The 22,245-nt window shown below is 44.2% G+C and overlaps 1 protein-coding gene across 1 annotated transcript in view; it reads left to right on the forward strand.

Annotated features, from left to right (window-relative positions):
* Window positions 1–22,245, forward strand: part of terb1 (telomere repeat binding bouquet formation protein 1) — a 211,330-nt gene that overhangs the window by 35,903 nt on the left and 153,182 nt on the right. The window contains exons 3-4 of the mRNA XM_072547806.1: window positions 4,751–4,852; window positions 10,898–11,008. Coding sequence (XP_072403907.1) covers window positions 4,813–4,852; window positions 10,898–11,008 — 151 coding nt within the window. The 5' untranslated portion in view covers window positions 4,751–4,812. The remainder of the gene's footprint in view (window positions 1–4,750; window positions 4,853–10,897; window positions 11,009–22,245) is intronic.

Here is a 22,245-nt window from a genome sequence, read left to right on the forward strand (position 1 = left end):
GGAAAGAATAAAAGGAAACATGAGAGACAATTTCTTCACACAGAGGGTGTTACACATATGGAATAAGCTGCCAGTGGGAGTGGTTTAGATGTAAGTGGGTACATTAACAATATTTAAAAGGCATTTGGACAGGTATTTGGATAGGAGAGGATTAGAAGGATATGGATGAAGTGTAGGGAAATGGGGTTAGCATGGACTGACATCTTGGTCAGCATGGACCAGTTTAGGCCAAAGAGCCTGTCTCCGTGCAGTAGGACTCTCTGACTCTAGGCTAGCCATTGACATCCACTACAAACCATACTTAATTGGACTATGCATCCTCAAACCTTCCCATAATCATCTGCCCATTTACTTCCTCCTCACCCCAGATACACCTTCTTGCACTTCACTCACTCTAATCTGCTGTATTTGTTGCTCACAATGTGAGGAAACACAGACCAAGCAACACCTTTGTGGAACACATACACTGTGTCTGCAAAAATCATAAAATAGTTTCTCTATTCAGTGCAGATTGAGGCCATTGGACCCACTGAGTCACATCGACCCTCCAAAGAGCATCTCATCCAACCCCCATAACTTCACATTTACTGTTGTTAACCTATTTAGCCTACACATCCCTGAACAGCAATCCATCTAACCTGTACATCTGTGGACTGTGGGAGAAAACCAGAACACTTAACAGAAACTCACACAGACACAGGGAGAACATACAAGCACCACACATACAATTGCTCAAGGCTGGAATCAAACTGGTGTCCCTGGCGCTGTGAGGCAGCAATGTTAACCACTGTGTTACCATGTTACCCCCGAGTTTCTGGTTACCTGCCACTTCAACACAATGCTGTGTTTTCTGGCCAACATTTCTGTCTTGGCTGACTGCAGTGCTCCAGCAAGGCTCAGCACAAGCTGGAAGAGCAGCATCTCATTTTCCGCTCTGGGATCCTGCAGCTTTCAATATTCAATATCGAGTTCAATAATTTTGGGGCCCAAACACCTTCTTTCATTTCTTTTACATAATCCCCCACCCCAGGCCTTGTCATCACATGGATTGATTTCATCAGAGCCAGCCTATTTTTAGCAGTAATGGTCCCCATTAGCAGAATCTCTCTCTCTCTGGGCTCCATCTCCAATCAGTTGTTTACTCACAGCCCCCCCCCCCCTCCCCCCCCCAAAAAAAGCCCCCTGTCTTTAGCATACATTACCTTTCCCTAACTAGAATCAGTTCTGGCAAAGGATCACTGGGCCTGAACTGCTGATTCTGCTCACTCTTCACAGATGCTGCCAGACCTGCTACGTTTCTCCAGCAATTTCTGTTTTTGTTTCAGATTTCCAATTCACATTTTGATTCAGATCGAATCCAGGGGGTGTTCAAGATTAACTATTATCATTGCTCAGAATAGCACCCTAAGGGAATCCATTTTATATTGATGACCTGATCTGATCCATGGTCTGTAACAGTGTTCCTGCACTCTAAGAACTGCCGTGGTTTAAGAAAGTAGGTCATCCCACCCCCTCAAGGAGAAGTAAAAATAGGCAATAAATGTTGATCTAGCCAAAAATGCCCACGTAATTTTAGCAAAACATAATATCAATTTCTCTAACTCAGTTCAAATCCAAAATCAGAGGATCAGCACCTTAAAGGTTTATCACTTGTACAAGGGTTTCACATCATATGCTTATATAATTCAATAGTTGCAAGTTTTCTTTTTTCAACATGCTTTGAAAGCAATATATTAACTGAATGTAAAGAGAGGAAAGTAGCTGACAATAGATAAATACTTGTAACAATATTAGTGTGAAAAATGCTAAGGACTGCAACTAGTTGAACAATTTGAATTGATGGTTTTGCGCAAAGTAGGTGAATTCAGCTGCTTATTGGCTAATAATTGCTCTAAAGCTAATTTGTAATCCTTTCCCTACTGATTCGTTATTGAGGCTATTACAGTAATTGTTTTCCTTGTAATTTTTTTTATAAAATAATTTTCTTGGTTTTTAAAAATGTATACAGTGCCCTTTTTCTCTGGTGACCAAAATGCTAAATCATCCTTCTGGTGAAGCAAGGTTTGAGCTGTTGTTCCTTTATTAAAGTGAGATTCTAGATGCCAGTGGAGTCTTTTACTTAGCAAGTTATCAGTGATCACGATACAGTCAATACATGTAATGCTGCAAAGGTTTTAGAAGACCTGATTACTGTTGCTCAGTATCAGGCCTAATTGCTTTGTACTTGCACCTTTTTAGTATTGCCTTACAGTAGTCTGATTTGATCCTCAGCTCAAAGATCATCTATTTATATCTTTATCCTGAACTATACCGTTAGTTGACATCAAGTTTCGTAGCATTCTGATGAGTAGTTAAATATGTAATTGTCAAAATGATAGATTCATCTGTCTGAAGATTGACACAAAATGAAGACTACAATAATTATTATCTCCATAATAGTCTTTTTGCCTGAAGAAACTTTTGGTTTTAGTGGGATGCTAAATCCAGTAGATATTGGATTATAAAAGAAAACAAAACTATGGATACTGGAGATCTGAAGCAAACAAAAGTAGAAATTGATAGAGAACCTTAGCAGGTCTGGCAATAAATAGAGTTACGTTTCGAGTCCAATGACCCTTCTTCAGAACTTGCTGTTTAACTCTGTCTTCTCTTCACAGATGCTGGCAGACCTGCTGAGTTTCTCCAGTAATTTATTTTTTTGTTTATTTCGGATTCTGGATCATGCCTTTCCAACATCTCTAATATTTGCCTGTCTCATGTTTCTGTACATTTGATTGCCTAGTGACAAATACAATGTGGGGCATCTGGGTCAAATCCCAACTGTTAATGGCTGTTAATGTTCATGATAGGATTGAGTCAAGATTTCACCCCAGTTAAAGGTAGGATCTAGCACAGTGGCTCAGTGGTTAGCACTGCAGCCTCACAGCACCAGGGACCCGGTTCAATTCCAGCCTCGGGGGACTGTCTGTGTGGAGTTTGCACATTCTCCCTGTGTCTGCATGGGTTTCCTCCGGGTGCTCTGGTTTCCTCCCACAGTCCAAAGATGTGCCAGTCAGGTGGATTGGCCATGCTAAATTGCCCATAGTCTTAGGAGCATTAGTCGGATGGAAATGGGTCTGGGTGGGTTACTCTTCGGAGGGTTGGTGTGGACTTGTGGAGCCAAAGGGCCTGTTTCCACACTGTAGGGAATCTAATAAATATCTAGAATCCAGCCTCTTTCTGGGTGGTTCCTCCTCAGTTACAGTTGGAATCTGATGAAAAAACAAAAAAATTTTTTTCCACCATCTTCAACAAGGTGTTGATGTGCATTATTCTTTGACCAGATGATATGAGTTGAACTATTTAACGGAAGAAATGTGGCTTAGAATTGATACTCAGCTTTATTATAGCTGCATGTTACATTGAGTCAATACATTTATAATATTTCTTTTTTGAAAAGCCAATGCTGTAATGTTTTGCTTTCTAAATCTATTAAAGTGCTAAAAATATATACAGAGGTATATTTTTGACATATGCCTTTAAAGATACAAATATTGAGGTGTGTACATTCTGCACGTTTTAACACAAGAATGTTGTAGGGCTTGTGTATTTCCTGAAGTAAGATGGTAACTTAATTCTGTCTAAATAATGAGTTTCAAGATACTTAGAGTCATAGAAACGTACAGCACAGAAACAGACCCTTCGGTCCAACTCGTCCATGCCGACCAGATGTCCCAACCTAATTTTGTCCCATTTACCAGCACTTGGCCCATATCCCTCTAAACCCTTCCTATTCATATACCCATCCAGATGCCTTTTAAATGTTGCAATTGTACCAGCCTCTACCTCTTCCTTTGGCAGCTCATTCCTTACATGTTCTACCCTCTGTTTGAAATGGTTGTCCCTTAGGTCCCTTTATATCTTTCCCCTCTCACCTGAAACCTATGCCCTCTAGTTCTGGTCTCCCCAACCCCAGAGAAAATACTTTGTCTATTTATTCTATCCATGCCCCTCGTGATTTTATACACCTCCATGAGGTCACCCCTCAGCCTTCGATGCTCCATGGAAAACAGCCCCAGACTATTCAGCCTCCCTCCATAGCTCAAATCCTCCAACTCTAATATCAATATTTTTCAATGACCCAGAGGGTTAATATGATATTAGGAGTAGCATAGAAAAGGAGATTCCCAAGTTTTGTTAGCTGTCTCAAGCTGATTTAGCAGATATCAATTATAGTGAAGACTCCAGTGCAACTGAGCTCATTACCTCTATTCTCAAGAAAGGAGAGATTTATGAGAGTTTGCTTCTCTCAAATGCAGTGACTCTGCTGGAGAGTACTCAGTTAGATATGAAGTGATGATGGGATTGTGCACTGCCTTTTGGTTTTAGTGATGGAATAGGGTGTTGACACCACCTAATCTCTCACATAACTGGAGACTTCAACAAGGTGCTGACAAGCTACTGCTACTAATGAAATCAACATCCACCAATCTCAGGGATACTGTCATATATTTTTGTTTTGCAACTTGGCAATTGTCCATCAGTTTGCTGATGTTACACTTTCTCTGGAACCATGCTCTTGCATAGGGGATTATTTTCCAGATAAATCAAGGGCCAAAATCTAGTGGTATAGAGTTAACTCATTCTAGACAGAAGAATTTAGGCAAGTAAGGTTGGAGCCTTTATCAGAAAATACATAAAGTTTTGTTCATCAAGCTATGCATCTCAACAGATCCCTTAGTGGAAATCAATATTACATTTTAAATTGCAGGATCAACAGCGACTTATGTTTGATAAATCCCTATCAGCCATTATACAAGAAATGTGGTAAAAATGGAAAACCCAGGAAGAACAGATGGAAAAATCCTTTGTGGTAGGAAGTTTTTGCTCCGTGTGAAGAGCAGAAATATTCTGTGTTTGTGTTTAGTTAAATTATTTCTCTTAGTAATTACTCTGACAAATATAGAACTGAATTATGTTTTAGTAAAGTTGTTTTGGTTTTGGTTTTGAAAGTGATATATTAAAGTTGGTGGACTACATGTAAAGACTCAATTATTAGAATGTGAGTCTAGATTAGGGTGGTGCTGGAAAAGCACAGCAGTTCAGGCAGCATCCGAGGAGCAGTAAAATCGACGTTTCGGACAAAAGCCCTTCATCAGCAATACAGGCAGAGAGCCTGAAGGGTGGAGAGATAAGTAAGAGGAAGATGGGGGTGGGGAGAAAGTAGCATAGAATACAATAGCTGAAAATGTGTTGCAGGAAAAGCACAGCAGGTCAGGCAGCATCTAAGGAGCAGGAGAATCGATGTTTCGGGCATAAGCCCTTCTTCAGGAATGAGGAAAGTGTGTCCAGCAGGCTAAGATAAAAGGTAGGGAGGAGGAACTTGGGGGAGGGGTGTTGGAAATGTGATAGGTGGAAGGAGGTCAAGCTGAGGGTGATAGGCCAGAGTGGAGGTGGGGGCGGAGAGGTGAGGAAGAAGATTGCAGGTTAGGAAGGCGGTGCTGAGTTTGAGGGATTTGACTGAGACAAGGTGGGGGGAGGGGAAATGAGGAAACTGGAGAAATCTGAGTTCATCCCCTGTGGTTGGAGGGTTCCTAGGTGGAAGATGAGGCGCTCTTCCTCCAACCGTCGTGTTGCATGTCCTTGGTGGAGTGGGAGGGGGAGTTGAAGTGTTGAGCCACGGGGTGGTTGGGTTGGTTGGTCCGGGTGTCCCAGAGGTGTTCTCTGAAACGTTCCGCAAGTAGGCGGCCTGTCTCCCCAAATATAGAGGAGGCCACATCGGGTGCAGCGGATGCAATAAATGATGTGTGTGGAGGTGCAGGTGAATTTGTGGCGGATATGGAAGGATCCCTTGGGGCCTTGGAGGGAAGTAAGGGGGGAGGTGTGGGCGCAAGTTTTGTATTTCTTGCGGTTGCAGGGGAAGGTGCCGGGAGTGGAGGTTGGGTTGGTGGGGGGTGTGGACCTGACGAGGGAGTCACGGAGGGAGTGGTCTTTTCGGAACGCTGATAGGGGAGGGGAGGGAAATATATCCCTGGTGGTGGGGTCTGTTTGGAGGTGGCGGAAATGATGGCGGATGATACGCTGTACATGGAGGTTGGTGGGGTGGTAGGTGAGGACCAGTGGGGTTCTGTCCTGGTGGCGGTTGGAGGGGCGGGGCTCAAGGGCGGAGGAGCGGGAGGTCCACCCCTCCAACTGCCACCAGGACAGAACCCCACTGGTCCTCACCTACCACCCCACCAACCTCCATATACAGCGCATCATCCGCCGTCATTTACGCCACCTCCAAACGGACCCCACCACCAGAGATATATTTCCCTCCCTTCCCCTATCAGCGTTCCGAAAAGACCACTCCCTCCGTGACTCCCTCGTCAGGTCCACACCCCCCACCAACCCAACCTCCACTCCTGGCAGCTTCCCCTGCAACCGCAAGAAATGCAAATCTTGCGCCAACACCTCCCCCCTTACTTCCCTCCAAGGCCCCAAGGGATCCTTCCATATCCGCCACAAATTCACCTGCACCTCCACACACATCATTTATTGCATACGCTGCACCCGATGTGGCCTCCTCTATATTTGGGGAGACAGGCCGCCTACTTGCGGAACGTTTCAGAGAACACCTCTGGGACACCCAGACCAACCAACCCAACCACCCCGTGGCTCAACACTTCAACTCCTCCTTCCACTCCACCAAGGACATGCAGGTCCTTGGACTCTTCCATGGCCAGACCATAGCAACACGACGGGAACCCTCCAACCACAGGGGATGAACTCAGATTTCTCCAGTTTCCTCATTTCCCCTCCCCCCACCTTGTCTCAGTCAAATCCTTCGAACTCAGCACCGCCTTCCTAACCTGCAATCTTCTTCCTGACCTCTCCGCCCCCACCCCCACTCCGGCCTATCACCCTCACCTTGACCTCCTTCCCCTATCACATTTCCAACGCCCCTCCCCCAAGTCCCTCCTCCCTACCTTTTACCTTAGCCTGCTCGACACACTTTCCTCATTCCTGAAGAAGGGCTTATGCCTGAAACGTCGATTCTCCTGCTCCTTAGATGCTGCCTGACCTGCTGCGCTTTTCCAGCAACACATTTTCAGCTCTGATCTCCAGCATCTGCAGTCCTCACTTTCTCCGCATAGAGTACAATAGGTGAGTGGGGGAGGGGATGAAGGTGATAGGTTAGTGGGGAGGGTGGAGTGGACAGATGGAAAAGAAGATAGGCAGGGAGGACAAGTCATGGGGACAGTGCTGAGCTGGAAGTTTAGAACTGGGGTGAGATGGGGGAAGGGGAAATGAGGAAACTGTTGAAGTCCACATTGATGCCCTGGCGTTGAAGTGTTCCGAGGCGGAAGATGAGGCGTTCATCCTCCAGGTGTCTGGTGGTGAGGGAGCGGCGGTGAAGGAGGCCCAGGACCTCCATGTCCTCGGCAGAGTGGGAGGTGGAGTTGAAATGTTGGGCCACAGGGCGGTGTGGTTGATTGGTGCAGGTGTCCCGGAGATGTTCCCTAAAGTGTTCTGCTATGAGGCATCCAGTCTCCCCAATGTAGAGGAGACCGCATCGGGAGCAACGGATACAATAAATGATGTGCAGGTAAAACTTTGATGGATGCGGAAGGCTCCTTTAGAGCCTTGGATGGAGGTGAGGGAGGAGGTGTGGGCGCAGGTTTTGCAATTCCTGCGGTGGCAGGGGAAGGTGCCAGGACGGGAGGGTAGGTTGTGGGCGGGGGGGGGGGGGGGGGGGGGGGGCGTGGACCTGACCAGGTAGTCACAGAGGGAACGGTCTTTGCGGAAGGCAGAAAGGGGTGGGAAGGGAAATATATCCCTGGTGGTGGGGTCCGTTTGGAGATGGCGGAAATGTCGGCGGATGATTTGGTTTATGCGAAGGTTGGTAGGGTGGAAGGTGAGCACCAGGGGCGTTCTGTCCTTGTTACAGTTGGGGGGGTGGGATCTGAGGGCGGAGGTACGGGATGTGGACGAGATGCGTTGGAGGGCAACTTTAACCACATGGGAAGGGAAATTGCGGTCTCTAAAGAAGGAGGCCATCTGGTGTGTTCTCTGGTGGAACTGGTCCTCCTGGGAGCAGATACGGCGGATGCAGAGGAATTGGGAATACAAGATGGCATTTTTGCAGGAGGTAGGGTGGGAAGAGATGTAATCCAGGTAGCTGTGGGAGTCTGTGGGTGCTTTCCCCTTGTTAAAATTTCAATGAGTTTAACTTAAAATCCAGAGTCTCCTTTTGCACTAACTAGATTGTAGAAATTCTTCAAAAAATAACATTGAAAAAGGAATGAAAGAATAAAACTTGAATTAAGAACCACAGAATTTCAAGACCCCCCCCCCCCCCAAAGTACTTCATTGTAAATTAATTAATTTAGTGCTTCTGCTTTGTAGGTAAGCATACTATATAGTTTATGTACAGATAAGATCCAAACAGCAGTGCAATTAATAACATGCTATTCATGTTTTTGTGGCTGGTTGACAGATGATTATTAGCTTGATATCTCCTATTTCAGGAGCACCACGAGATCTTTTCTGACCTCTGAACAATAACACAGTAACTGGATTTAATGTCTCATCGAAAAGACAGCAACTGGAAGAAATAAGAATCAGCCTTCATTGTGTACTTAAGTCATGAATGGGGCTTGAGCCCAACACCTTCCAACCTGAGTGATTGGAAAGATAAATTGAACTGGACTCCTGTGTGGAAATGCTCTGGCTTCATGATTCCAATGGATGAATCATCTGTTGGAAATGCGTGGTGTGCAATCACACAGGATACCATAGAGTCATAGAGATGTACAGCATGGAAACAGACCCTTCGGTCCAACCCGTCCATGCCGACCAGATATCCCAACCCAATCTAGCCCCACCTGCCAGCACCCGGCCCATATCCCTCCAAACCCTTCCAATTCATATACACATCCAAATGCCTCTTCAATATTGCAATTGTACCAGTGTCCACCATATCCTCTGGCAGCTCATTCCATATACGTACCACCTTCTGCATGAAAATATTGCCCCTTAGGTCTCTTTTATATCTTTCCACTCTCACCCTAAACCTATACCCTCTAGTTCTGGACTCCCCAACCCCAGGGAAAAGACTTTGCCTATTTATCCTATCCATGCCCCTCATAATTTTGTAAACCTCTGGAAGGTCACCCCTCAGCCTCCAACGCTCCAGGGAAAACAGCCCCAGCCTGTTCAGCCTCTCCCTGTAGCTCAGATCCTCCAACCCTGGCAACATCCTTGTAAATCTTTTCTGAACCCTTTCAAGTTTCACAACATCTTTCCGATAGGAAGGAGACCAGAATTGCACGCAGTATTCTAGCAGTGGCCTAACCAATGTCCTGTACAGCCTCAACATGGCCTCCCAACTCCTGTACTCAGTATTCTGACCAATAAAGGAAAGCATACCAAATGCCTTCTTCACTATCCTATCTACCTGCAACTCCACTTTCAAGGAGCTATGAACCTGCACTCCCTAGGACCTCACCATTAAGTGTATAAGTCCTGCTAAGATTTGCTTTTCCAAAATGCAGCACCTCGCATTTATCTGAATTAAACTCCATCTGCTACTTCTCAGCCCATTGGCCCATGTGGTCCAGATTCTGTTGTAATCTGAGGTAACCTTCTTCACTGTCCGCGACACCTCCAATTTTGGTGTCATCTGCAAACTTACTAACTGTACCTCTTATGCTTGCATCCAAACCATTTATGTAAATGACAAAAAATAGATGGCCCAGCACCGATCCTTGTGACACTCCACTGGTCTCCCATGGGGAACCAACTGAAGCTTATCTCTTTTAGGTATCCAATTGTGGTTTGAACAACCCCAAATCTTTGCCTTTGCTACCTTATCTAACAGGTTAACACAAACAAAATTCACTTCTTTCGAATTTCAAATTTATCTTCATAAAATTTATGTATGTCTCTGGATCCGAGAATCTTAGAATCCTTGTGGAAACAGGCCCTTTGGCCCAACAAGTCCACACCGACCCTCCAAAGAGTAATCCACCCAGACCCATTCCCCCTATCCTATACTTACACCTAACTAATGCACCTAACCTACATATCCCTGAACACTATGGGCAATTTAGCATGGCCAAATCAACTAATCTGCACACCTTTGGACTGTGGGAGGAAACCAGAGCACCCAGAGGAAACCCATGCAGACACGGGGAGGATGTGCAAACTCCACACAGCCGCCTGAGACTAGGATTCGGACTGAATCTGGGTCCCTGGCACTGTGAGGCAGCAGTGCTAACTGCTGAGCCACCATGCCACCTCCAGTGAGCCACTGTGCCACCCCTACTTTTCCATGTTACTTTTAGGTACTATAAAATGCAGCTAGACCAGTTAAGTGTCTTATGAACTTGCTGTTTTTATTTCAGATCTCCCTCATTTGCAGTATTTTGCTTTAAATATTCTAAGTTCATCTATACATTCCATTCACAATAATGTATACTTGATGTAGAACCCTTGTCTGTCTTTTCCTAAATCCAAAACTAGAGTTCCTGTTAGCTTTCCTCATATTTTATCCCCATTTTACATATGGGAGCAACTTTGTTCTATTTTGCAACCTCACTAATTTCCATATATCCTTTCACCCAGGCTTCTCAATAACTGATCATTCCAAATTTGCTAATATCAAGAAACTATATTCTGTTTTGCTTTTAAACAGAGTGAGAGTCAAGAATCAAAACATCTTGTGCTAAAACTTATCAGCTACCAGCTTAAATATTTCCTTCCTGATTCAATGTCAAAGGCACTGAAAATAATATCATCTACTACTATGTAAAGGTCCAGAGGCTACATGCACAATTGACAAAATCATATTTTAGGTGAAATGCATAACTGTTAAATGATGATGCAACCTAATTTTGCAGATACCATGCTGTTATATTTTTATTTTAATCTACAGGGCAAAAGACAGACTTGAGTTTACTGCTTGAATGTCTGAAATATCAAATGGACAGCCCTGTGACTCAGAAACAAGCCCTGATCACCATCCATTCAATATGTCAACAGAATAGTAAGATGGAATATGTCAATATTTCATGCTAATTATATTTTCAGGAATTAATCTATAAATTCATTATAATACGGTAAACTTTTTGCATACTATGGAACTTAAGTTTGCACACAAAAGAACAACTGTAAAAATAACATTGGACTGTATATACCTAAGAGTTCACAGCCGCAGGAAAATTGTATTTCCTCTTTGAGTGTGGCAGAGGCAGGTATTCAAAAGGAAGCTAACTGGATCTAACTTATCTGAAAACAATAATTAGGATGGCTTTTGGGAATAGACAGAGGAGTGATCAGGGATTAATTGCTCCTTCAGGAAGCTATCACAGAAATGATAAGCTGAATGGTCTCCTATGATCCTACTGAAATGCAGCATCTACTAGTGACATTAAAATTTGTGAAAGCATTTTACATGTTCAGAGTTTTTGTGTTATGCTTTTGTGTTTCGTACCCAAGATCTTCCTGGCTTGCCCAATCACCACACAAAAGGTGAGAAAAACTTGTTTCCTGTCAAAAGAAAACAAGCTCAGCCATGTTGCTCAATTTGCACCTCCATTGGACAAAAATGCAACCCCAGTCTGTACAAATTTGCCAGATTCCAATCAAGATAACCTTGGACAAGATTAGAACAGGCAAATTAGATTAGTTACTTGTTTGCTATTGCTTTTCAGTTATTCACATTGGAAATGAATGCACATGAACATCAAATAAGAACCACTTCAGCTAAGCAAAGAAGAAAGGATTAGGTTTAATAGGTCTTACATATTCAGACCACAAACATAGTCAACCAACTGAAAGAAAATAATTAATTGTTTCATTAACTTCATGTGAATTCCTCTAAAATTGGCCAGGAACTCAACTTGACTCGCCATATAACCGCAATGACTTCAAGAGCAGGTCAGAGCTTAGGAACACTGAGGTCAGTAACTCATCTCCTGACTCCCCAAAGCCTGTCCACCATTTGCAAGATACAAGTCAGGAATGTGATGGAACAGTCCCCATTTGCCTGGATGGGTGAAACTCCATCAACACTCAAGAAGTTTGACACCACCAAGACAAAGCAGCCCCCTTGCATAGCATCACGTTCACTAGCATCCATACTCTTCACCACTGATACTCAGTCGCAGTAGTATACACTATCTACAAGATTCATTACTGAAATTCAGCAAAGATCTTTAGACAACACTTTGAAAACCTATGACCATTTCCTTGTCAAAGACAAGGACAGCAGATACATGGGAACACCATCATTTGCAAATTCCCTCTCAAGCCACTCACCATCCTAACTTGGAAATAGATGCTCCTCACTGTCACTGGGTCAAAACCCCAGAATTCCATCCTCAAGAGGATTGTGGGTCTACCTAAAGCACATGGATTGTGGTGGTTTAAGAGACTGTTCACCTCCATCATCTCATGGGCAACTAAGGACAGGCTGGCCGGCCATTGATGCCCAAGTCCCATGAATGAATACAAAAGTAAAGCAATGCAAGGTCGTCAACAGTGTTATTAAGCAGCAGCTGCTCAGTCAGGGCTGCTCAGGTCTTGACCTCATTACTGCCTTGGTTCAAACATCGATTAAAGAGCTGAATTGCCGAGATGAGGAGAGAGTGACTGACCTTGAATCAAGGCCATATTTGACCGAGTGTGGAATCAAGGAGCCTTGGCAAAGCTAGAATTAATAGGAATCAGGTGAAACCTTTCACTGGTTAGTTATATCTTTAAGCAAAACACACTTTATTCTTATAACTCGGTTAAAATACAAACAAGAAAAAGAACTTTAACTCTGTTGAAATACTTAAGAAAATAATATATCATTTAACTACTTATCATCATGACATCCTTGTGGTAGTTCCACAGGGTAGACAGGCAGGAGGCTGGAAGAACACAACAAGCCAGGTAGCATCAGGAGGTGGAGAAGTCGACGTTTTGGGTGTAACCCTTCTTCAGTAGTTCCTCAGGATAGCATCCTAGGCCCAACAATCTTCAGCTGCTTAATCGATAACTTACCCTCTGTTATAAGGTCAGAATTGGTGATGTCTGCCGATGATTGCATAATATTCAGAATCGTGATTCCTTAGATATTGAAGCAGTCCAAGAGAGTAGCTTACCACCACCTTCTTAAGGGCAACTAAGATAAGCAATAAATGCTGCCAGCCAGCAACACTTATGTTCCATGAGTGAATAGATTTAAAGTAAAAGAAGCAAGGGAATTTAAAGAAAAAACATTTTTCACACAGCGAGTTATTAGGGATAGAATTCATGCTTGGATATGTGGTGGAGACAGGTTCAAGTGAGGCATTCAGCAGGAATTGGGTAATTATTTGGATAATAATAGCGTGCAACGGTAAGGGGAAAATGCAGGACATTGGTACTATGTAATAGAGCTGGTGCATGGAAATTGGCTGAATAACCTTTTACACAGCAATTCTGTGAATAAGAGACAATCTGACCACTGCCCCTTGATATTCAATGGTGTTAATATCACTGAAATCCCACTATCAACATTGCGGGTTTACCATTGACCAGGAATTGAGCCTTACAAGCCATATACAGTAAATACTATGGCTACATGACCAGACCAGAGGTTAGCAATACTGCAGTGAGTAATTTGTGTCTGGACATCCAAAGGCTGTCCACCCTTTACAAGGCACAAATCAGGAGTGTGATAGAATACTCCCCACTTGCCTGGATACTGAGTAGGACACTCCAGCTGTGCTCCACCCATTCTTTTTCATTTTTTCTCTTTTCTTTCTTAAAGTGCTTTTTTTAAAACTTTAAACTTTTTAAGACTTACTCGGGGGAATAGAGGAGGTGACTCACAGACTGGAAGTCTTCACAGAGAGGCAAGTCCCACACCAAGCCAGCATGAGAGGTGAGTCCTGGACCAGAGGCCGGAGTGGGAAGCGAGTCCCACACCAGAAGCCAGCATGGGAAGCAAGTCCCAGACCGGAGGCAGTTGTGAGAGGCAATTCCCAGACTAGAGGCCGGCACAGGGCGCAAGTCCCAGACCCGAGACCAGTGCTGGGGTAAGTCCCAGACCCAAGGCTGGCTCAGGAGGTGTGTCCCAGACTCCAGGCTGGCATGGGATGTGAGTCCCAGACCCAACATTGGCACAGAGGCAATGCCCAGACCCAATGCTCACTGGAGGCGAATCCTGGACTAGGGGCCGGAGTAGGATGGGAGTCCCAGACCTAAGGCCCTGGAGGCAAGTTCTGTAATGGAGACCAGCGTGGGTAGGCAAGTCCTGGAGCAGAGACCAGCTGGAAGCACTTACCAGACTGGGAGCCATTGTGGGAGGTTAGTCCCAGACTAGGCCAGCGTGAGAGGTCCCGGACTGGAGACCATCGATCGGAGATGAATCCAGGACTGGAGCCCAGAGCAGGAGGTGAGTCCTGGACTCAAGGCCAACTGGAGGCAAGTTTTGGAACAGAGACCAGTGCGGGTAGGTGAGTCTCAAATCAAAAGCCAGTGCAGGGAGGCGGGTCCCAGACCAGAGGCTGGTTCAGGGAGGCGAGTTTTGGACCGGAGGGGAGCATGGATTAGGGAGTTGAGGACTGAGGCTGGTGCAGGGAGGTGAGTCCCAGACTGGAGGCCCGCTAGAGGCGAGTTGAGATCCAAGGCCGGCGCAGGAAGGCGAGTGCCAGATGGGAGACCCGCTGGGGCGAGTCCCAGACCCAAGGGCTGTGCAGGGAGGCAAGTCCTGGACCGGGTGCCAGCACAGGGAGTGGAATCACAGACCGGAGGCGGACGTAGGGAGGCAGGTCCCAGACCCGAGGCCAGTACAAGAAAGCGAGTCCCAGGCTGGAGGCTGCCTGGAGGCAAATTCCAGACTAGAGGCCTGTGCAGGGAGGTGAGTATGAGATCTTAGGCCGGTGCAGCAAGGCGAGTCCCAGATTGGAGGCCCGCTGGAGGTGAGTTCTAGACCTGAGGACAGTGCAGGGAGGCAAGTCCCAGACAGGATGCCAGCACAGGGAGGGGACTCACAGATCGGAGGCCAATGTGGGGAAGCAAATCCGGACTGGGGGCTGGCGTAGGCGGGCGGGTGCCAGACCAGACGCCAGCACAGGGTACAAGTCCTGGACCCGAGGCCCACTGGAAGCAAGTCCCAGATTCGAGGCCTATACAAGGAGGTGAGTCCCAGACTGGAGGTGAGCTGGAGGTGAGCCACAGACCGGAGACCGGTGCAGGGAGGTGCGTCCCAGATCAGAGGCTGGTGCTGTAAGGTGAGTCCGAGATCTGAGGCTGGTGCAGGAAGACGAGACCCAGACTGGAGACCTGCTGGAGGCAAGTCCTAGACAGAGGACAGTGCAGGAAGGCAAGTCCCAGACCCAAGGCTGGCGCAGGGAGGTGAGACCCAGACCTGAGGCAGAAGGTGGAGACAAGGCCCTTGCGGACTTGTAGCAGGGCCTTGGGCTTTGAAGCCCAGTGTGGTCTGGACACTTAGTCCAGTTGTGGTCTGGAGGCTTGGTCCTGGCATGTGCTGGGGTGACGTGACTGTAAATTGAATACTTTTTTTCTACTTTATTTCTATGCTGGACTTGTTTTTATTATGCTTTCAATTCTGTACCAGATACTTAAATACCTAAGTATCTTGTGTTATGAAGTTGTAAGTGTGTACTGTACCTTTCAGAGAGTTGAAAAGCCGATAAGCTGTCATATAACTGACTGCAAGCACAGAGTTTGCTGAAGATTTAAAAATACGTAACATTTAGCTGTGAAACAAATAGCTGTGTTGAGTTGCTGTTGTCCCACAACAATTTGAATTGAGTCAATCAGTTTAAATTATGCCCCAAGATACTAAAACCCAGTCAAATTTGAATTTTACTATTTTGACAACATCAAATCAATTAGCTGAACAAAGGTATTTGGGGTATAAAAAACAGGCATTTTGAACAGTTAGCTAGAATGGCAAAGAGCACCATACTGCCCACAGAACCTCTCTTTGAAAGCTACCTGTTGATATGAAATCTCTGCAGCAGAAGACCGAAAAAAAAGACCTTGGATAATCTACAGAGGAAGATACAAAAGGAAGATCGACAGCTGGTTGGTTTTGAAACTTGATTTTGTTTTGTAAAACTTAATTGGGTTTTTTTATCGGATCAGTATATTGTTGTAGCGTGGGAGGTAGATAAATCGAGCAGACAAAGGAAGCTTACAGTGTAGATAGTTGTTGTTTAATGTTCTCTTTATTTTTCTTGGAGTTAAAGAATAAATTGTTAATTTTTTCTTTAATTAATGAGAATTGGGTAGTTCTTTGTCACTCATACTTTTACAGATTAAGAGGCAAGGTGAGCTTTTCTTTGTGTCTGGTTTAAATTAGCAGAAGGATTTACTCTGTGTCGTAACACTTGTACCTAAGGTGGTGCCACAAGCGGTGACATTGCAAACGTTTCACTGCACTCATTCAAGTGCATATGACAATAACGCTAACAAAGCTAATTCAACTCCACTCAACCACTCTCAAAAAGTATGACACTTTCCAGGACAAAGAAACATGCTTATTTGCACCACAAACACAAATGTCCACTCCCTCCACTGCTGACACTCAGTAACAGCAGTGTGCGCTATCTACAAGGTACACTGTAGAAGCTCACCAAAGATCTTTAGACAGAATCGTAGAAACTCACAGCCACCATCATCTAGAAAGAATAGGGCAGCAGATACATGGGAATGCAACACCTACAAGTGAATTAAATAAGGGATGGAATATTCCTCTTTCACTGTAATTCCTGGTTAATTTTTTTTTAAACTGCATTTGCAGTATTGAAGTTAAAGTCATTGATCCTTCAATGCAAGTGTAATGATGTCCTTGTGACATGCAAATGTGCTGTAACAACATATCTGTGTCTATACTGGAAACTTCAATCAGCCCACATACCTAGAAATGAATGAAGCAACATTACTGAATTAGCTGCATCTTCGACAATCTAAAGCACTCTTGATGCTGCATGGGAACTCTTATCCCAAGATGTTTGTATTTGATCACCCTATACTTCATCATCTCAGTGGATTGCCAAATTGCTGTGGTGGAGAGCCTTGTGTATCCCGGTGACCTTTAGAATAATACCTCTGGAGCCCACAGTCCTGGTAGTGCCTGTAATGGTGGTAAAATCAAGATAGAGGTTCCAGACCAAAAAATATCCAAGAAAATTATCAACAGGCAGAGGAGGGCTGCAAAGGTAAAATATGTATTAGGGAAGTGGTCTGAGTCATCTCGGTTCACCACATAACTGAACTAAGCCATCAACCAACCCCTAAGATAGTTTGGAATCCGATTGTACAACTAGAATCCCTACACCAAAAGAAATACCACAACAGACTTCCAGCTTGGAAATTGCTGTGTTAATTGAGGTTTGGCAACAGAGACATGGTTGTGATACCTGGAAGTTCTCAGCTAAGCTCCTGCATACACACAGCAGATGTCTGATGATTGTTGGACATCTTTGTTGGGACAGATGTGCCTTTCAATCGCTACATTGCCACTGAGCAGGATCCCTCTGCCCATTAAACTGGTGAGGGGGCTAGAAAGTTGTCCAGAAATAGGCAGCCTCCTCCTCCTTTGTCGACAATAAACTTAATTTATAAAGGATGCCTGCCCATGTGGATTTTTTTCCTAGTCCAAATATAGCTGTTCTTAAAGGAGCCAATTTAAGCAGGCTTTTTTGAGTTAAAGAATGAGTGAGCTTGTTAGCTAATCAAATGTAAATAAAGTTAATAAAACATGACAGATTTATGCACTGATTAGAAAGGAGAGATGACTCCAAAAATAAAAGTAAATTAAAATATATATGAATCAATATTTGGCATTTCAAATAGGTTGTGAAACATTATTTCTGTTAACTTGGATGATTCCAGTAGCATCAGCCAAGGAGTTTGGAGATTCCTGATTCTGGAGTTACTTGAAAGGAGTTTGTCCTGTTTCCTTCAACAGTGATTTTGCTGACAACGTGCTTTCAAAAATCACAGAGAGGCTTTATTTCTTTTAACCTGCACACGCAGGGATACCTAGAGGACATTCTCAATTGCATTCCTTCATAGCGTACTTTTGCATGTATAACTCAAACCACAATCTACCATATTAGTATATCAGCACTCTAGCACACGAGTGCAAGAGGGAAAGCAGCTGTTTTATTGCCCCCCCCCCCCACCTTGTGTATTCTTGTAACAATGAAACACAACATGTTTTATGTTCAGAATTGCCTTTCTTTCAACTCTTATCATGCTCATATTCTGGATACAGAGTCTGAGATCACTGTTCAGTTTTTTTATATGGAATCTTTCCCTTTGAAGGGTTGCTTTCTGAAGTTGCATTTACACTGTTAAAGTGTGACATTCCATGATATCTCTTGGCACTCAGTGTAATCTCCATAGGGACATTAGACAGCCACTGAATTTATATCCTCAACCATCTTGTGGCTATTTATCTTTTTTTACTTAATACTGTTGTAAAGTACAACATCTGGAAGTAATTCAGGGTTATGTTCTATTGTCATGGCAGTTGTTGAGTGAGGATGGTGGGAAAGGATCAATTGTTGAATGGGCTATATGAGTTAATTCATTGGATGGAGAGAGAGTTCTGTTGTTGAGTGGGTGAGGTAGCTTCAAAGGAAAATGGATGTAAATCTTCATGTTGAACAGGGCGCAGTGCACCCATTGTTGAGCAAGGATTGGTTTCAAGTTGAGCAGAAGATGTTTTCTTTGTCTAACAGATTCTAGGAGCTGGCTTTATTTTGAGGGAGGGTAATATTTTTGTTTTTCACCAGGAGAATGAGGCAACGTGAGCTGATCATGGGCAGAGTTACTGGAAAAGCACGCTTTCTCCAAAAAAAAGTGAACATTTACTTATTCAAATGTTTTTTGTAGCAGCAGCACTCATAGAGTTCATTTGGCTACACTCACCAGCACATAAACAATTTACTTAAAGAGGCCTCCCAGCTTCAGAAATCAGTCATAGCCTCAAGGTGGCCATTGTTGACTCGAAGCTTGCAACTTCAAAATGTTATCTAGTTCATGACCTATACTTTGGAAAACCTTAGATTACAGCGTTAAACACACTATCTTAGCAACTATCTTAGTAACTTAGTTAAAGCAAAGTTAAAAATCACACAACACCAGGTTATAGTCCAACAGGTTTAATTGGAAGCACGCTAGCTTTCGGAGCGTCGCTCCTTCATCAGGTGATAGTTGAGGGCTCAATCCTAACACAGAATTTATAGCAAACATTTACAGTGTGATGTCACTGAAATTATACATTGAAAAATTGATTGTCTGTTGAGTCTTTCATCTGCTTGAATACCATGATAGTTTCACTTCTTTCATGTGTAAATCACAAAACCTTTTTTTTAAAAAGTTGCATTCTCAGGTTAGCTGTTAACAATGGGTGATAGCTCGACAATATGTTGAAGGTGTTATCCCCCTGTGTTCTCTGTCTGTGCCATAATGTTTAAATTGATTCTAATCTAAAAAGTGAGATAATGGAGTTTTGCATGAATTCATGCAGTTTTTGAGCAAAGTACAATATAACCCTGCAAGTACAAATTCACCCCACAAAATATATGTGTGCATGTGGGTCTTTGTGTGTGGGTGTGTGTCTGGGTTGGGGGTTATGAGTGTGAGAAAGTGTATGTGTGTGTGTAGTGAGTGTAGAGTGTCTTAAGTCTGTGAGGGGGTGCATGTGTGAGTGTGGGAGTGTGTGTGTCTATAAGGGTGTGTGTGGGTGTCTGTGTGCGTGTCTGTGTATATGTGTGTATGTGTGTACAGGAGTGACTGTGTGTGTGTGTGTGTGTGTGTGTGTGTGTGTGTGTGTGTGACGTCCCATCATGTTGGGCAATGGGACCCCATGTGAGAATCTCTCCAGATATATTGAAGGCATCTTGAAATCTATTGTACAGGGGACCCCCAGCTTCTGTCGCGACACTATAGATTTCATACAGAAACTCAGCACCCACAGACCAGTCATACCGGGAACATTCCTCGTCACAATGGACGTTTCCGCACTCTACACCAGCATCCCTCACAATGATGGCATCGTGGCAACAGACTTAGTACTCAACACCAACAACTGCCAATCTCCAAACATCACCCTACAACTCATCCACTTTATCCTTGATCACAATGTCTTCACCTTTGACAACCAGTTCTTCATCCAGACACATGGAACAGCCGTGGGGACCAAATTTGAACCCCAATATGCCAATATTTTAATGCACTGATTCGAACAAGACTCCTTCTCTATGCAGGATCTCCAACCAACATTATACACCAGGTACATTGACGACATTTTCTTCCTCTGGACCCATGGCGAGGAGTCACTGATAAAACTACACAGTGACATCAACAAGTTTCATCCCACCATCAAACTCACCATGGACTACTGTCAACTATGTGTCTCATTCTTGGACACATGCATCTCCATCAAGGATGGACACCTCAGCACCACAATCTACCGCAAACCCACAGACAACCTCACAATACTACACTTCTCCAGCTTCCACCCAAAACATATTAAACAGCCATCCCCTATGGACAAGCCCTACACGTACACCGGATCTGCTCAGATGAGGAGGAACGTGACAGACACCTGGAAGTACTCAGGGATGCCTCACAAGAACGGGGCACTATGCCCAACTCATCAACCACCAGTTCCGACGTGCCGCAGCAAGGAACCCTAATGACCTCCTCAGGAGACAGGCACGTGCTGCAACTGACAGAGTACCCTTCATTGTTCAGTATTTCCCAGGAGCTGAAAAACTACGCCATGTTCTTCGTAACCTGCAACACATTATCAGTGAAGATGAGCACCTCATCAAGACCTTCCCCACACCTCCAATACTTGCCTTTAAACAACCGCCAAACCTCAAACAGATCATTGTTCGTAGCAAGCTGCCTGGCTCTCAGGACAACTCCATACAACCCTGTCACGGTAAGCGCTGCAAGACGTGTCAGAGTGTGGACATAGATACCACCATTACGCATGGGGACACCTCCCACCTTGTACGTGGCAGGTACTCATGTGACTCGGCCAACGTTGTCTATCTTATATGTTGCAGGCAAGGATTCCCAGAGGCATGGTACATTGGGGAAACTGAGCAAAGACTACAACAACGGATGAATGGGCACCGCACAACAATCAACAGACAGGAGTGTTCCCTCCCAGTTGGGGAATACTTCAGTGGTCCAGGACATTCGACCTCGGACCTTCAGGTGACCATCCTCCAAGGTCGACTTTGGGTCAGGCAGTAGCGAAAAGTGGCCGAGCAGAGGTTGATAGCTAAGTTTGGTACCCATAGGGAGAGCCTCAGCCAGGACCTTGGGTTCATGTTACATTACAGGTGACCACCATTGCACTATACACACACACAGACACTCCTACACACACACACACACACGCACACAGACACCCACAAACACCCTTACAGACAAACACACTCCCACACTCACACATGCACCCCCTCACAGACTTAAGACACTTACACTCACGACACACACACATACACTTTCTCACACTCACAACCCCCATCCCAGATACACACACACACACACACACAAAGACCCACATGCACACATATATTTTGTGGGGTGAATTTGTACTTGCAGGGTTATATTGTACTTTGCTCAAAAACTGCATGAATTCATGTAAAACTCCATTATCTCACTTTTTAGATTAGAATCAATTTAAACATTATGGCACAGACAGAGAACACAGGGGGATAACGCCTTCAACATATTGTCGAGCTATCACCCATTGTTAACAGCTAACCTGAGAATGCAACTTTTAAAAAAAAGGTTTTGTGATTTACACATGAAAGAAGTGAAACTATCATGGTATTCAAGCAGATGAAAGACTCAACAGACAATCAATTTTTCAATGTATAATTTCAGTGACATCACACTGTAAATGTTTGCTATAAATTCTGTGTGTTAGGATTGAGCACTCCACTACCACCTGGTGAAGGAGCGACGCTCTGAAAGCTAGTGTGCTTCCAATTAAACCTGTTGGACTATAACCTGCCGTTGTGTGATTTTTAACTTTGTACACCCCAGTCCAACACCGGCATCTCCAAATCATAGTTAAAGCAAAGTGGACCTCTTTTTATTATTTTGAAAGGATAGATAATAATATTTAGGATTTTAATACTTATAGATGAAATAGTAGAGAACATTCTAATGATGAATTTCTTACGTTAATCATTAATCTCTATCTGTTTGTATTAAAGTTAACTTTAATTGCTTTTTTATCAA

This window comes from Chiloscyllium punctatum, chromosome 26 (assembly GCF_047496795.1).
Source record: "Chiloscyllium punctatum isolate Juve2018m chromosome 26, sChiPun1.3, whole genome shotgun sequence".
Taxonomy (NCBI): domain Eukaryota; kingdom Metazoa; phylum Chordata; class Chondrichthyes; order Orectolobiformes; family Hemiscylliidae; genus Chiloscyllium; species Chiloscyllium punctatum.